General features: G+C 40.5%; 2 protein-coding genes across 4 annotated transcripts in view; both read left to right on the top strand.

The window, feature by feature from the left end:
* Positions 1 to 1,324: 1,324 nt before the first annotated feature.
* On the top strand, positions 1,325 to 12,630 carry LOC106603852 (zinc finger CCHC domain-containing protein 10). Its single transcript, XM_014198052.2, has 4 exons — positions 1,325 to 1,418; positions 7,752 to 7,913; positions 8,537 to 8,581; positions 10,408 to 12,630. Exons 1-4 carry the CDS (start codon positions 1,378 to 1,380, stop codon positions 10,649 to 10,651), a joined length of 492 nt encoding a protein of 163 aa, XP_014053527.1. The 5' UTR covers positions 1,325 to 1,377; the 3' UTR covers positions 10,652 to 12,630.
* Positions 12,631 to 13,893: 1,263 nt separating this feature from the next.
* Positions 13,894 to 17,851, top strand: part of LOC106603851 (AF4/FMR2 family member 4) — a 30,975-nt gene continuing 27,017 nt past the window's right edge. For 2 of the 3 annotated variants that reach the window (XM_045717351.1, XM_045717350.1), the window contains exon 1: positions 13,904 to 14,195. The gene's annotated coding sequence lies outside the window, so the exon portion shown is untranslated. Of the gene's footprint in view, positions 14,196 to 17,851 lie in introns of all 3 variants that reach the window. The other variant, XM_014198051.2, reaches the window with a different exon arrangement.

Genomic DNA, 17,851 nt, shown 5'->3' with positions numbered 1-17,851 from the left:
CAGAGAACACCAAGATTGGCAAATTCGCCACTGGCGCCCTGTGCTCTTCATAGGTGAAAGCAGGTTCACACTGAGCACGGGACAGACGCGACAGAGTCTGGAGACGCCGTGGAGAACGTTCTGCTGCCTGCAACATCCTCCAGCATGACCGGTTTGGCGGTGGGTCAGTCATGGTGTGGGGTGGCATTTCTTTGGGGAGCCGCACAGCCCTCCATGTGCTCGCCAGAGGTAGCCTGACTGCCATTAGGTACCGAGATGAGATCCTCAGACCCCTTGTGAGACCATATGCTGGTGCGGTTGGCCCTGGGTTCCTCCTAATGCAAGACAATGCTAGACCTCATGTGGCTGGAGTGTGTCAGCAGTTCCTGCAAGAGGAAGGCATTGATGCTATGGACTGGCCCACCCGTTCCCCAGACCTGAATCCAATTGAGCACATCTGGGACATCATGTCTCGCTCCATCTACCAACGCCACGTTGCACCACAGACTGTCCAGGAGTTGGCGGATGCTTTAGTCCAGGTTTGGGAGGAGATCCCTCAGAAGACCATCCGCCACCTCATCAGGAGCATGCCCAGGCGTTGTAGGGAGGTCATACAGGCACGTGGAGGCCACACACACTACTGAGCCTAATTTTTACTTGTTTTAAGGACATTACATCAAAGTTGGATCAGCCTGTAGTGTGGTTTTCCACTTTAATTTTGAGTGTGACTCCAAATCCAGACCTCCATGGGTTGATAAATTGGATTTCCATTGATTCTTTTTGTGTGATTTTGTTGTCAGCACATTCAACTATGTAAAGAAAAAAGTATTTAATAAGATTATTTCTTTCATTCAGATCTAGGATGTGTTGTTTAAGTGTTCCCTTTATTTTTTTGAGCAGTATATATATGTGTGTGTGTGTGTGTGTGTGTGTGTGTGTGTGTGTGTGTGTGTGTGTGTGTGTGTGTGTGTGTGTGTGTGTGTGTGTGTGTGTGTGTGTGTGTGTGTGTGTGTGTGTGTGTGTGTGTGTGTGTGTGTGTGTGTGTGTGTGTGTTTTTGTGTGTGTGTGTGTGCGTGTAGCTCACATAATTTAATGTAAAATTATGCATTAAGGTGTCTGTAATCGAATAAATAAATGTGTCAAAAACGAATGTAGACATTATTGAATATATTTCTATAGCTTCCAAACTATAGATTCCAAAATATGTTTTACAATTGAGGAGTACCAAGATGGTTGCGTGGTGGCTTCAATACAGCTCCCCCAGATCATCCAGGGTTTCTACACATCACTGGCATCAACCATAGGCTTTTGATTGGTTGACGGTGTCCTCATGTCGCCCAATCGGCATCTTTTTCTTTCGCCATCCCGGAAGGTGCTACATTTCAACCAAATTGTAACATGGCGACACCCATGCACAGAATTATTGCCCGTCGGCAAGCGTAAGTTTGTTTGTTACTAAAATGCTTAAGAATTTTGGTATACTTACTCGATTCAGCGTATTTAGTGATCACCGTGTTTACTTAGAGCAATAAGTAAGACTGAGCTGCGAATAGTTGGCTAACAATACTATTCTTACTAAATGCTAGTTAGCCAACGTTAGTAAGCTACTGTAACGTTACTTACAACGTTGTTTGAGATGTGGGCAATAATGATGTACAAAGTTAACAAATTAAATGGTTACATTTAATAAATAGTATATGTTTATTTGGCTAACAAGCATAGATATCATACTGTCTGCACGTTGAATAGCCGACACATAAGTTAGCTAGCGCTAACGTTAGCTGGGTAAAATCGTCCGTATCCTTCCCTTCCGAAAGGTTCGTGTATTTATGACTAAATTGTGACGTTTTGGTCTTCGGCAAGGTTTTTTTTCTGGCTGTTCGTGGAAGGGTGCAATTGCGGCCTGCAATTTGGGGCGTTGGGTAAATGTTTAAGCTAGGACAGGTGTGGGTGCTCCAGTACAGTAGGTGGCGTTAATGCACAATAATGTTAGGCAGGACCCATGACATTTTTAACAAGGCTTTTTCTGATTAAAAAACGAGTTAATTGCATCTGCTGTGGAGCTCAGTTTCATAATAGTACCATATGGCCCAGCTACTTGCTGTAGTTTTGAAGTAATCACGAAAAAACTGGCTGCAGACTGCTGCCAATACATATCACGTCCACTACATATCACGCCCACTACCATTGAGGCTGCTTGCTCTGTTTCTGGCCCACACTCCAGCACGGATTGTCGCGGTAAATGCACCATTGCTGGATGCCAACTGCCGAAAACCCCACCGAAGGAGGCTGCTAGTTAGTTCGTTAGTTTAGGTGACACTGGTACAGTGTCCTTCGACCCCACCTTCCGTGAACTGCTTTCCCGCGGTTCTGTTAGCAACTTCCCTTACAGTAAGGTTGGTTAGCGCATTGGGCCGGTAACCGAAAGGTTGCTGGATCGAATCCCCGAGCTGACAAGGTAAAAATCTGTCATTCTGCCCCTGAACAAGGCAGTTAACCCACTGTTCCCCGGTAGACATCATTGTAAATAAGAATGTTCTTTACTGACTTGCCTAGTTAAATAATAAAAATAGAACACTGGTACACAGCAGTGAGCACGACATGTAGTAAGTTATGCGTAGTGGGCGTGGAATGTAATACTTGGTCAGCAGATGGACCCTACTGGTTTGTGCACTCTTTCTAAAGAAATACTGCACCAAACATCTTAGATGTAAAATTGTGTGACAAAGAACTGCTTGGTAAAACTACAACTAAAGAAATCTGTAATTTTTTTAATCTTAGATTAATTCATACTATTTCGAGGAAGTGTATACTGGCTATGGCGTCTCAAGAGTGACACAGTAATATTGAAGCTTTCTTCTCGTTTTTCAAGCAAAGGTCTTTAGGGAGTATGCGAGTCAGACGTTCACTTTGCCTAGCCAAGTTCTGCTAGGAGCAAACCGAACATAGCTAACGTTAGAGGTCGACCGATTAATCGGAATGACCGATTAATTAGGGCCGATTTCAAGTTTTCATAACAATCGGAAATCGGTATTTTTGGACGCCGATTTGGCCGATTAAAATAAAAAGAAAAAAACACTATTTTTTTAAACATTTTTTTATACCTTTATTTAACTAGGCAAGTCAGTTAAGAACACATTCTTGTTTTCAATGACGGATTTTTACCTTGTCAGCTCAGGGATTCAATCTTGCAAACTTACGGTTAACTAGTCCAACGCTCTAACCACCTGCTTTACATTGCACTCCACGAGGTTACGCGAATGCAGTATGAATTCCAAGGTAAGTTGCTAGCAAGTATTAAACGTATCTTATAAAAAAACAATCAATCATAATCACTAGTTAACTACACATGGTTGATGATATTACTAGTTTATCTAGCCTGTCCTGCGTTGCATATAATCGCCTAGGTACACGTTGCTCCAACCATAAACATCAATGCCTTTCTTAAAATCAATACACAAGTATATATTTTTAAACCTGCATATTTAGTTAATATTGCCTGCTAACATGAATTTCTTTTAACTAGGGAAAATGTGTCACTTCTCTTGCAAACAGAGTCAGGGTATATGCAGCAGTTTGGGCTGCCTGGCTCGTTGCGAACTGTGAATACTATTTCTTCCTAACAAAGACAGCCAACATTGCCAAACGGGATGATTTAACAAAAGCGCATTTGCGAAAAAAGCACAATCGTTGCACGACTGTACCTAACCATAAACATCAATGCCTTTCTTAAAATCAATACACAGAAGTATATATTTTTAAACCTACATATTTAGCTAAATGAAATCCAGGTTAGCATGCAATATTAACCAGGTGAAATTGTCATTTTGCGTTCATTGCACGCAGTCAGGGTATATGCAACACTTTGGGTAATTTGTCAGAATTTTACGTAATTATGACATAACACTGAAGGTTGTGCAATGTAACGTTTTGTTTTCGAGATGATAGTTTCCGGATTCGACCATATTAATGACCTAAGGCTCGTGTTTCTGTGTGTTATGTTATAATTAAGTCTATGATTTGATAGAGCAGTCTGACTGAGCGATGGTAGGCAGCAGCAGGCTCGTAAGCATTCATTCAAAATAGCACTTTCGTGCGTTTTGCCAGCAGCCCTTCGCAATGCATTGCGCTGTTTATGACTTCAAGCCTATCTACTCCTGAGATTAGGCTGGTGTAACCCATGTGAAATGGCTAGCTAGTTAGCCGGGTGCGGGCTAATAGCGTTTCAAACGTCACTCGCTCTGAGACTTGGAGTAGTTTTTTCCCTTCCTCTACGTGGGTAACGCTGCTTCGAGGGTGGCTGTTGTCGATGTGTTCCTGGTTTGAGCCCAGGTAGGAGCGAGGAGAGGGACGGAAGCTATACTGTTACACTGGCAATACTATAGTGCCTATAAGAACATCCAATAGTCAAAGGTATATGAAATACAAATCATATAGAGAGAAATAGTCCTATAATAACTACAACCTAAAACTTCTTACCTAGGAATATTGAAGACTCATGTTAAAAGGAACCACCAGCTTTCATATGTTCCCATGTTCTGAGCAAGGAACTTAAACCTTAGCTCTTTTACATGGCACATATTGCACTTTTACTTTCTTCTCCAACACTTTGTTTTTGCATTATTTAAATCAAATTGAACATGTTTCATTATTTATTTGAGGCTAAATAGATTTTATTGCTGTATTATATTAAGTTAAAATAAGTGTTCATTCAGTATTGTTGTAATTGTCATTATTACAAATGAATAAAAAACAAACAAAAACCGGCCGATTAATCGGTATCGCGTTTTTTTTGGGACTCCAATAATCGGTATCGGCGTTGAAAAATCTCAATCGGTGAACCTCTAGTTAAGTCATCCGCATACTATCTAGCTAACTTGCTTGCTAGGTAACTAAAAGTCTGAGACAAAATATCCACAGGAAAGTATTGTTCACCTGACAATTTTCTCTGATGGAGAACAATCAATTTGAAATCTGAATAAATAAAACTGTTCACACGAAGATGTCTATTCTCCATCCTCCCCGATTTAGGATATAAAATTGTCATGGCATGCTTTGTTCAATAGCTATTGGCGAAATAACTAAATATTCAATGTGAAACTAACTTTACTTCAGTACCAAACCATATAAGGTGCACCAAACCATATACAGTGCATTCAGAAAGTATTCAGACCCTTTGACTTTTTCCACATTAGGTTACAACCTTATTTGAAAATGCATTAAAAATAACATTTTCCTCTGCAGTCTACACACAATACCCCATAATGACTTAGCGAAAACAGGTTTTTAGACATTTCTGCAAATGTATTAAAAATAAAAAAACAGAAACCTTATTTACGTATTCAGACTCTGCTATGTGCCTCGAAATTGAGCTCAGGTGTTAATTTGTTTATTACAGCCTGATTAATCAGACTAGCTAGCTAACAAACTACTCGGGAGAAACTACAAGGACACTGCTGACTTGCAAAACAACTAACCAAAATCTAAAACAGAACCTGACCTTGACTAAACATCAGACTGTTAACATGGTTACCCCATGGAAATATTCAGTCTGAAAGAAGTCTGCCTTCAAAAGACATTAGTCTCTCAAACCAGTATGTTGAATAAAATATTTACACGCTGATTGCTTGGGACATTTGGTCTGTAGTTCGGTTAGGCTCAGCCATATTGTTGGCTGCGTGTGAGGAAAAATATATACAGACCAGCATACTGAAGGTTGGATCAATAACGCTTCATTGTGAAAAATAAGTTGTAATCTAGTTAGTTCAACATTGACTTGTAATGGGACTGTTTGTAAAAATGCTGAGCCTACATGTTAGAGACGAGAGCGTAAGTATTTCACTCTCAAATCCTGAGGCTAACCCTGGTTTGCACGTGTACTTGAGTTGTTAGGAAAATACCTTTTTCCTAACAACTCAAGCAGGGGCGAAAATCTAATATCAACTTTGGAGGGGACAATTACATGACATTTTCTCAAGAGCAATTCCTGAGGGGGACACCAAAAGTAGTGCTGTAACACATAGCCTACATTGTAATATGGTAAATGTATATTGAGGAACCAAAGAAATAAGGTGTTTGCCGTACTCCTAACAACCGGTACCCAAAACTACACAACTAATCACAACAGCAATACCATTGCCTTTAACAAATCTTAAACTGGTGACTGAACTAAGTTGAGAGTGGGGGTATCCATGGCATTTTCCAATTATGTTCCTATTTTACAAGTAAAAAAAATGGAGAACCTTTCATAATGTTGCCAAACAAAGACTCAACAAACTTACCTGAGACTCCCTGTCTCTGCCAGTCTGTCACCGCATATCTCTCCCCAACTCTGCTGTCTGTGTGCCATCTGTTGCCTGCTCTGCCTAATGACATCATTGTGAAACATTTCTATTAGAATTTCATTTCTTTCTTATGAACATTTTATCAACTAGACTTTGAGATATTAGGCTACTAGTGTTCTTACTATGCGTTTTGGTGTATTGAAAAATACTCTGATGTCCGTCTTTTATTTTTCTGCCATTTTTCTACCTGGCTGGCTACACACACAGTGTGTAGGTTATTTACAGTAGTAGATGGGCTTCTATCATCTTCAATCATTCTATTTGGGCTTTGATCTAAAAGGTAGCTAGCAAATGTGAAACGGATTAAAATGACAAGAGTTGACAGCTGTATGAGTTCACCATTTACACAACATATGCTGCAACCTTTTGTAATTTTAATAGTTTGTTTCATATTGGCTGGCTTCTAACAAAGGCTGAATTTGCAAAGCTAGCGAGCACCAATTCCGTTTCAGTGGTGTTTGCTATAATCTTTGCTACCCAGGTTAAATAAAGGTGAAATAAAATAAATAAATAAAAGTTCACTTGCGACAATTTAGCTTTTGCAACGAGACCATTAAATATATTTAAGACAATGGTAGAAGAGAGTGTAGTTCTGTTCAGTTTGGATTTCAGTTTATCGCTAACCTTATCACAGGGACTTTGTAGCACTAACTTACATCATCTGCATGCTGATCTTGGAATAAATTGACGATAGCAAAGATTCCATCTTTGACGACGCCACATAAATGGAATAGGTACTAGCTAGCTTAATAGTTAATATTTGCGCGCTAGCTCTGCATTTTCAGCTAGTGTGTGTGCGCGGTTGACTGGATTAACCTCACGTCAGTTACGTGCATTGAGTGCCTTTCAGACAGTAGATACGACCTCTCTGTTACCTAGCAAGCTAAGGAACTGGCAGTGGATCAAACCATTGAGCCAAAGGGTGGGGGGGTCGCAATCTTTTGAAACGTAAAAACGCGCTATTAAGTGTCTATAATCAGCACAATTGCTTCATTGCGTATTATTTAAATTACATGGTTATGTTTCAGTGATATATTGGGGGGGACAAATCATATTTTTCCCAGGATGGGGGGGTCGTGTCCCCCCCCGGGATTTCCGCCCCTGAACTCAAGTACAACACTAGCGACTGGAGAACAGGCATAGTCCTTGAGCCAGCAACTACCTGTGCTACATTGGTCTCAAGATCTCTTGACAAAGGCTTTAGAAACTCAGATACAGTCAGAGAAGTTACTCAATTCTTCTGAAAAAATGTCCTGACTCCACTTATCCTGATTTGGCCCAAGAAAGAGCAGGGATTATCCAACTATTGCTACCATTGTAATGAGGGGCTAGGTTCCATTAACATAGGGAGGGGGTGGGGGGCACACGATGTTAGTCTACCTACAGTTATAAATAACTCTTACTCATGTCTATCTTTTTTTCAAACAGGGAGGCAAATAAACAACATGTTCGGTGTCAGAAGTGTTTGGAGTTTGGACACTGGACATATGAGTGTACTGGCAAACGAAAATACCTTCACAGGCCATCAAGGACAACAGAAATGAAAAATAAACTGAAGGAAAATAAAAATAAACAGGTCAATGCCACAGGGTAAGTCAGCCACAAGTATGTATTTGTATTGGATGACTGCTGTCTTACTATTAAGTCAGCTTGATAGAAGATCACTTTTGAGTTCTGAATATGTTAACACTGTGGAAAGTCACCTTGGTCGTGTCTATTAGGGAGACATTTTTTGGAAACAGAGGAAGGCCTACTACTAGAGCCTTTCCAATAAGAAACATATTTTCATTTTCTATTGCGAAACCATTTACCCAAATGAACGTGACCCTGGTGTCTACCATTTGATGTCACTTTTGAATAGGCTGCATATTCATGGTTTTGAAGACTTCAAATCAGTATTTTGTGGCTACAGTGTACTGCAATAGCCTGAGCTTACAGAAATGGTTTGCTGTACAGCGGTTACAGCGGTAATTAGTCTGTGACAGTATTTATAAGGCTAGTACTGTAACCCAACCTCATAACTGTCTAGTACTGCTATCTAGAGGAGATGCAGTATAACTCGTCATTGGGAATTCATTTCCTCTGTACAATGATTCATAAGTGTTGCCAAGTTTCTTTCCACTTTTATTTTCCCCTAGTTGGTTTAGAATAATCTTTGGAATTTTTTCAGCCATGGCATGTTGTAACTAACTCAATCTCTATTCACTATTCAGACCAGGAAAGGAAAGCTCCAATGAGAAAAAAACTAAGAAGAAAAGGTAACTGTCACTGCGTCCCTTTTTAGCTCGCAGATAAACTCAGCAAAAAAAGAAAACGTCCCTTTTTCAGGACCCTGTCTTTCAAAGATAATTTGTAAAAATACAAGTAACTTTACAGCTCTTCATTGTAAAGGGTTTAAACACTGTTTCCCATGCTTGTTCAATGAACCATAAACTATTAATGATGTTTCCCATGCACCTGTGGAACGGTCGTTAAGACACTAACAGCTTACAGGTGGTAGGCAATTAAGGTCACATTTATGAAAATGAGGACACTAAAGAGGCCTTTCTACTGACTCTGAAAAACACCAAAAGAAAGATTCCCAGGGTCCCTGCTCATCTGTGTGAACATGCCTTAGGCAGGCTGCAAGGAGGCATGAGGACTGCAGATGTGGCCAGGGCAATACATTTCAATGTCCGTGCTGTGACATGCCACAGACAGTGCTACAGGGAGACAGGACGCACAGCTGATCGTCCTCACAGTGGCAGACCACGTGCAACAACACCTGCACAGGATCGATACATCTGAACATCACCTGCGGGACAGGTACAGGATGGCAACAACAACTGCCCGAGTTACACCAGGGATGCACAATCCCTCCATCAGTGCTCAGACTGTCTGCAATAAGCTGAGAGAGGCTGTACTGAGGGCTTGTAGGCCTGTTGTAAGGAAGGTCCTCACCAGACATCACCGGCAACAACGTCGCCTATGGGCACAAACCCACCGTTGCTGGACCAGACAGGAATGGCAAAAAGTGGTCTTCACTGATGAGTCGTGGTTTTGTCTCACCAGGGGTGATGGTCGGATTTGCGTTTATCGTCGAAGGAATAAGCGTTACACCAAGGCCTGTACTCTGGAGCGGGATCGCTTTGGAGGTGGAGGGTCTGTCATGGTCTGGGGCAGTGTGTCACAGCAACATCGGACTGAGCTTGTTGTCATTGCAGGCAGTCGCAACTCTGTGCGTTACAGGGAAGACATCCTCCTCCCTCATGTGGTAGACTTCCTGCAGGCTCATCTTGACATGACCTTCCAGCATGACAATGCCACCAGCCATACTGCTCGTTCTGTGCGTGATTTCCTGCAAGACAGGAATGTCAGTGTTCTGCCATGGCCAGCGAAGAGCCCGGATCTCAACCCCCCCCCCCCAGAAATGTCCGGGAACTTGCAGGTGCCTTGGTGGAAGAGTGGGGTAACATCTCTCAGCAAGAACTGGCAAATCTGGTGCAGTCCATGAGGAGATGCACTGCGGGGCGTCAGGTAGCCTAGTGTTGGATTAGTAACCGAAAGGTTGCGAGATCGAATCTCCGAGCTGACAAGGTAAAAATCTATCGTTCTGCCCCTGAACAAGGCAGGTAACCCACTGTTCCTAGGCCGTCATTGAAAATACACATTTCTTTCTTAACTGACTTGCCTAGTTAAATAAAGGTAATAAAAACTGCAGTACTTAATGCAACCGGCTGGCCACACTAGATTCTGACTGTTAATTTTGACCCCGCCCCCCCCCCCCCTTGTTCAGGGACACATTATTCAATTTCTGTTAGTAACATGTCTGTGGGACTTGTTCAGTTTGTCTGTTGTTGAATCTTATGTTCATACAAATATTTACACATGTTAAATTTGCTGAAAATAAATGCAGTTGACACTGAGAGGGAGTTTCTTTTTTTGCTGAGTTTAGATCTCAAATGGGTAGAGCATAGTCCACTCGACACACTTTTCTGTTATATGCAGTAGAGATCTAGGCTATGCCTGCAATATGCCTTCTGCAATGTACTCACTATTCTGCTTATGTAATAATGGTTTTGTAAATTGTGACACTTGCTTTCAGGTCAAAGGACGCAAGTGGTGGTGGTAGTAGTAGCAGCAGCGACTCTGACAGCTCTTCCAGTGACTCATCGTCTGACAGTAGTGACTCCTCAAGCTCTTCGTCGGACGACAGTGACAGCAGTAGTGACAGTTCTGACAGCTCTAGCTCCTCTTCCTCTAGCAGTTCAAGCAGCTCGGCCTCTGATTCATCAGAAGGAAGTGATTCAGATCAAGGTCCTCCCAAGAAGAAAAAGAAGAAGAAATGAAAAAGATTTATGTATTGTGTTCCACCATGACATTAACCTGAGCTCCACTCTGACCCTCTAGCTGTTCAGGAGCTGTCTTACGAAGTATACGGTGTAAATTGTAATAAACAAGCAGCAGGTTTGGGTAGGTTATTTTCTAAATGTGATCCGTTAGTTACTAGTTAGTTACCTGTCCCAAATTGTAATCAGTAACATAATCTGATTAGTTTGTTACTTTTGGATTACTTTCCCCTTAAGAGGCATTTAAAAAAGAAAAGGATCCATCAAATGCATTTGGTGTGTCATGGTAGTGGTCTCTGACTTGTGAACAGACTCGCTCAGGTGGAACAAACTTAAACTTGTGCATTTTTTTCAATGCTAAATTGAATGTCATTAGTTAGGTTTCCATCCAATTGGCGACAGACTTTAATGTCAATATTAAAAAAGCTGCATAAATAAAATCTCTGCATTTTCTCAGCAGAAATGTTTCCATCAAATTGACTTGTTGTGGATAAAAGCCTGTGTGTGATGACGTAGTGCACATAAATTACTTTTGCAGTTAAATTCTCATGTACCGAATAGAAAATACAAGTTAGATGGGTTTCTGTTGAATTTTCAACTCGTCTGATAGTTTTGTCAGAAACAATATTGAGTTATATAGCGAATCTGCGCTCTAGCCAAGAGCTCGCAGATAGAGTTCAGGTGTAGCCTATATGATGAGACTATTATGGACAAAAGAGCGATATTATTTTAATTTGTTAAACGGCAACCAAACATCGGTCACCAGAATAACACCCTCGATATTTATTGAAAGGAGCATCAAGCTCATCACCTTGCACTTTCACCACCCTGTGAAGTTCATCACACATTTAAAAAAAATCTGTAGCCTAATAAACTGCATGTTTTCCTGAGTCGTAATGGGAGGACCACACAAAATATCATTGCGTGACTCCAAGTTTACTTAAATATAATGCTTATTAAATAAATAGTTGCACATAAAAGCGCCATTTCTCACACAATGAATTTTACAGACCCAAGAAGATCCTTCTTTGTGTAGCGTATTTAGCTTTGTTGAAATTTTGGAAGTTTATCTACAAATTTGCTGTTTACATCAGCCTGTTGTGACTTTTTTTTTGTACTTTACTGGAAACCTGCTCAGTGAGAACAAAAAGGTGGCAACGTCCTTTCTGAATTTAAAAGTAATCATCTAGTTTTTCAAAAGCATCTGTAATCTGGTTACAATATGTTTGCTGGTAACGTAACTGATTAGTTACATTATTTTTTTTAAATAAGATTGCGATTAACTGATTCCATGTTATCCGTTACTCCCCAACCCTGACAAACAGTGAGGAATTTTGTATTTACCAGAATGTGTTCTCTCTCCCGCATTTCTCCCTTGTACAGTCAGTGAAGAAGTGTGGTCATATCTCAACTTAGTTTTAAAATCACAAGTTTGATAATTCATCTAGATTTAAAATGAGAAATGTATGTGCTTTTTACATACATGCTGTACTTCCTTACTTCTATTGCTTTTGAGTGACACTCCAAATGTGCAGTTATGTAGCTACTGAAAGATATGTAATGCATAATTTGGAGGGCCTGCAGCATTAGATGTATTGACCCTTTTCACACTATCATGCTTACCCGAACTGTACTGTGCTGGCTCAGACATTTTATTTTCCTGTTGTTTTCCCAGTACGATTCTCGAAACAACCAGCCCAGTACAGTTTGGATCTGGTTGTAGTATGAACCGTGTTATTGATTATTTTTATTATTAAAACATGTTTTACTCCCAGATGATTATAAACAGAAAAATGTTATTGACTGTGTTGATAAACTGCCATTTTAGGAAATTAGTATGGACTCTGTTTGGCATAGCCAAACTGTGATCATGCCAATGAATCCCCCCCCCCCCCCCCGTTAGTTGTGCTTTTGATTTGTTTGTTACCAAGTGCCACATCCTTTAATCATTTTTTAATAAAAGGGCAGTTGCAAGTGTCTTCACTTGTTGGTGTTTTTCATGTTTTTTTTCTCTTCTCAATCAGATGGAACAAAGTCAACCATTTATAGCACTAGGGTACCTTGGAAAGTGTAGTAAATTGTATGCACTGGTGTTACCCTTACAAAAAAAAAGATTGCAGTTTTGAAGCTGCAGTAACTGCAGTCAACTGGTATTTTTGGATATGGTAATTGCAGGATAACTGCAGTTATACTGCACTGTAACTACAGTTACACTATAAAACCACGAGTAAAAAATATTTTGGGATGCAGCATACTGCAGTTATACCTCACTCTGACTGCAATGTTTTTTTCTTGCCGGATTCTTGCCGTCTTGCTGATACATATGTGGTGTCAGGTTGGGTGACACCACATAATGTGTAGTATTGGTGGAAACAGTTGTGTGTGAGGCAGGTAACCTAGCGGTTAAGAGTTTTTGGGCGAGTAGCTGAGAGGTCGCTTGGTCGAATCCCCGAGCCGACTAGGTGAAAAATCTGTCTGTATCTTTGAGCAAGTCACTTAACCCTAATTGCTCCCGTAAGTCGCTCTGATAAGAGCATCTGCTAAATTACTCAAATGAAAATGTAGAATGTGTTAACTATAGGGATACCCATGATCAGAATTGTCTGGTGGGAGAAACGCAGGTTGAGTGCCAGGATCAGAGTAGTACAGGTGTCATATGCTGAGGCAGTGAAAATGAGAGGAAGATGGATACAGGGCATGAGGCCAAAAGAGAGTGATAGGAGTAACGTGTGCTTCAGTAAGTTTGGTTTCTGAGCGTTCATAGCCATGGTTATCAGCTGTACCGCAGAAATGGAACGTCATTCACAGAAAATAGATGTGGTGGCAGCTGCAGAGAAGTACTTGGGTGTACGAGATTTTACTGCAGACGAGTTACAAGGTGTTTTGAACGATTTTGTTCCGTCAGATAGGGCCAAGTAGTGGAATAGTGGGGAGTTTTTTTTTAATGAGTGTAGGGTTTGTTGGTAGGGCAACTAACCAATCATACTCCAGTACAGTAGGAAGCGGTGTATGCGACACCTTTCAGTTGGTTGCGACCCGACGATAGACATTTAAAGAAGAAGAAGACGCCTGGGTCAAATGATTAAATTCGTTGAACGCATTCAGAATAACTTCCTTTTAGCAATTTTATTGTCTGATTCATTCATTCATTGATGTATCTATTAAAAATACAATAACAAAATATGACTTTCTAAAATAGTATTCATGATCCGAATCCTGAGAATACGCCATGGTCACGTGATCAAGTTTAGGGAACCGAATTCATCCCAGCTGCTGGCTTTCATGCATCCACTCATCGCTGCCTAGTTAGGCACCTTGCTAGCTTTTGTTTTAAAAATGGATAGAGAAGATAATGACGACTAATTTTTTGCTGTTATCACAGCTATACTTGATAGAGGATGTAGCCTGTTCACATGTTTTGAGTATTTTTACTATTATTGTTACATTTTTGTCGGGTTCATTTCGTTAACTGGAAAGTGGAAAAGACAAAGAGAAAGGGCTTTCCAATAGCTATAATGGTTTGGGCCTAAAAAGAAGACAAGAGGTAATAAACAACTAACATTAGTTAAAATGTTTACTGTTATATACTAGTTAGCTGTTATGGTAACAATTTATTTGCATTGCAATATAGATATTGTGTGTATATGAAAGGTGGCTAGGTTGCCAGTAATATCGAGCAAGTAAGTGGTAGTTACTATTAGCGAGCAACAGGATATCTCTAGTTTACGTTGTACGTCGTTAGCCAATGCTAGCAAGCTAATTACCAATCAATGGTGACGTCCCATTGAAAGTTTCCGTACCGTCGACAGTGTTATTCAAATGTTAACATTTGTTGACACGTTCAAGTCTTTTTCTGACTTTAATGGGAAAATATTTAATTTACACTTGTGGTTACTGCAGTTAACTAGTTGATAAGTAAGTTTGCTTGGGACGGCTAGCAAGTTGGCTAGCGGTTTAGTTCATGAGTATTTTGTCAACTGCCTGAAGCCGCGAGTCAGACATTCAGCGATAATCTCTGGTCATTTTTGTTTGGAAGTCGTTGAACATGTAATTAAGAAATTCACTTGTTTTATTACAACAAATAAGTTCGACAGTAATGTATCCGAAGTCAATTTGTATTTTTTTTGTTTTAATGTTTACAACTAATAAAGTCAATACTTTGATTCTGTCATTGCAACAAAAAAAGTATAAAAACCTAGCAAGGCACTCATCAGCCTTTGCCTGTAAAAAAAAAAAAAACAAGATTGAGAACTCTCTCTGCCTAAATGACCCACTGGGTGTACTACACAAACGAATCAATTTTTCTTTTATTTTTATATCAAACCAGACCAATGCATGATGGCATTACATGCATCCTTGGCTTAGTGGTCATTAAATATTATTTTTTGGTTTCCCTTTACATTAGCACTGCTGTAACAATAATCATGTGTTTAGTTATATTTTCTTCAATGTGAACCACAGTGTCTTCAATTACGTCCCATTTAATTAAATATGCAAAACGGAGCTAAATATCTTAATTTTTCTCTAACGACTGTTGACTTTCTGAGTCTAGGAAGCCATTTTAAGTGTTACGGTGGGGGAAGGGCAGCCTCACAAGTTTTAATAGTTGTTACATAATTACACGTTTCACAAAGACATGCCCTCTGGTGGCAAGCCTAATTCTTGGTATAGTAGACAGTTTTAATCGTTTTTCTTGTTACAATGTAAGTAAGTGGGGCAGTTTTCTGTTTATGAACAGTTCATGTTAAGTAGCAAACACCTGTAGACTGTCAGTAATTTTAGATGGGGGGTGTTGGGAAAGTGTGGTTGTATTTAGATAAAGTCATTGTTTACATTAACACTTTGTTTCTCTTATGCTAGCTACTTAATTTCTGTCCCATCTCATTATTCTGTAAGTATAGGGTTGTCTGTTTATGTGCTCATAGCTATGTTTGTGTGAATTCATCTCAACTTCCTGTTTAATCTAATCAAATTTGATTGGTCACATACACATGGTTAGTAGATGTTATTGTGAGTGTAGCGAAATGCTTATGCTTACAGATCCGACAGTGCAGCAGTATCTAACAGGTAATATCTAACAATAACACAACTAAACCTAATATCTAACAAATTCCACAAGAAAATCTAATACACACAATCTAGTAAAGGAATGGGATAAGAATATATAAAATATATGGATGAGCAGTGACAGCGCGGCTAAGATGCAATAGATAGTATAGAATAGATAGTGTATAATACAGTATATACATATGAGAAGTAATGCGAGATATGTGAACATTCTTAGTGGCATTATTTAAGTGTCTAGTGTTCCATTTATTAAAGTGGCCAAAGATATCAAGTCTGTAGGTAGGCAGCTGCCTCTCTGTACTTGTGATGGCTGTTTAACAATCTGATGGCCTTGAGATAGAAGCTGTTTTTCAATCTCTGTCCCAGCTTTGATGCACCTGTACTGACCTTGCCTTCTGGATGGAAGATGGGTGAACAGGCTGTGGCTAGGGTGGTTATTTTCAGTGATGATCTTTTTTACCTTCCTGTGACATCAGATGCTGTAGGTTTCCTGGAGGGCAGGTAGTTTGCCTCCGGTGATGGGTTGTGCAGACCGCACCATCCTCTGGAGAGCCCTGCGGTTGTGGGTGGTGCATTTGAGTTTGCGCAGTGGCGTCAGCTAGCCTAACTGTTTTGAGGCCAAGTGTGAGCTTCTCAAGTGTGCCTTTACAGCTGAGTTATGATTGACATTTTTAGGGTATTGTTTTATCTGGTGGTGAGTTAAGGATTTTTCAAGCCTTGTACAGTTTGGTTAAAACAATGTCATACCAGCAGATGGACTGTCAGTGAGTGAATGAAGCCTAAATGTGGTTTTTTGCATCTCGCAAGAATGCACAGGGCAAGTCATCCATCCAAGATAGCAAAAACTTAGACAAGCCTACCCTAAGTTTAGGTTATAGTTTTTTGTTTTGTTTACACCTGTAAGCTTAAATGGCGGGTTTCAGGTTGGAAATAATCTATTGTTTTTTTTCTCTGCATTGTTGGGAAGGGCCCGTAAGTAAGCATGTCACTCTTACATGCTGAACACACCAGCTGTGTTGCAAAATAATTGTACACATGCATGTTATTCAATCAAGTCATCCAAACTGCTCGTGCGCGTCAACAAGTGTCTCGGTAACCAGGTGCTAAAATAAAACTTGGTTCTATTTTAGATGCTTGATGTGCTGCTAGTCCTGCCTCTCCCATCTCCTCATTGGTTTTTAGGAGCATATACCCACGTGGGTGATTTGAAAGATGAACGAGGTCCACGCTTCAGTCCAGTTGGTTGCAGTAATGCACTTTAAAGTTGGTTGCCAACCACCATATACAATCCACAGAATAAGACTGAATTAGGAGAGATTACTAGAAACTAACTAGGTTTCCCCTTTTCTGTGGATTAATGGTCGAAGTAGAGAACACATGATTTTGTGTGACTCAATGGGTCGATATTTGTCAAAGGTCCAGACAAAAAGGACCTTGTACATTTCAGGTAAAATAACCACCCAATGTTTCTTAGGACAAATAAGATAGCAACAGCTAGCTAAATGTCCATGAATGTTTCATGTGTTATGGCCTGTCCCCAAATTTAATATACACTGCTCCAAAAAATAAAGGGAACACTTAAACAACACAATGTAACTCCAAGTCAATCTCACTTCTGTGAAATCAAACTGTCCACTTAGGAAGCAACACTGATTGACAATACATTTCACATGCTGTTGTGCAAATGGAATAGACAACAGGTGCAAATTATAGGCAAATAGCAAGACACCCCCAATAAAGGAGTGGTTCTGCAGGTGGTGACCACAGACCACTTCTCAGTTCCTATGCTTCCTGGCTGATGTTTTGGTCACTTTTGAATGCTGGCGGTGCTTTCACTCTAGTGGTAACATGAGACGGAGTCTACAACCCACACAAGTGGCTCAGGTAGTGCAGCTCATCCAGGATGGCACATCAATGCGAGCTGTGGCAAGAAGGTTTGCTGTGTCTGTCAGCGTAGTGTCCAGAGCATGGAGGCGCTACCAGGAGACAGGCCAGTACATCAGGAGACGTGGAGGAGGCCGTAGGAGGGCAACAACCCAGCAGCAGGACCGCTTTCTCCGCCTTTGTGCAAGGAGGAGCAGGAGGAGCACTGCCAGAGCCCTGCAAAATGACCGCCAGCAGGCCACAAATGTG

Source organism: Salmo salar, chromosome ssa04 (assembly GCF_905237065.1).
Source record: "Salmo salar chromosome ssa04, Ssal_v3.1, whole genome shotgun sequence".
Classification (NCBI taxonomy): domain Eukaryota; kingdom Metazoa; phylum Chordata; class Actinopteri; order Salmoniformes; family Salmonidae; genus Salmo; species Salmo salar.
Note: the sequence above shows the minus strand (reverse complement) of the source record. Positions and strands in the feature narration are given on the sequence as shown.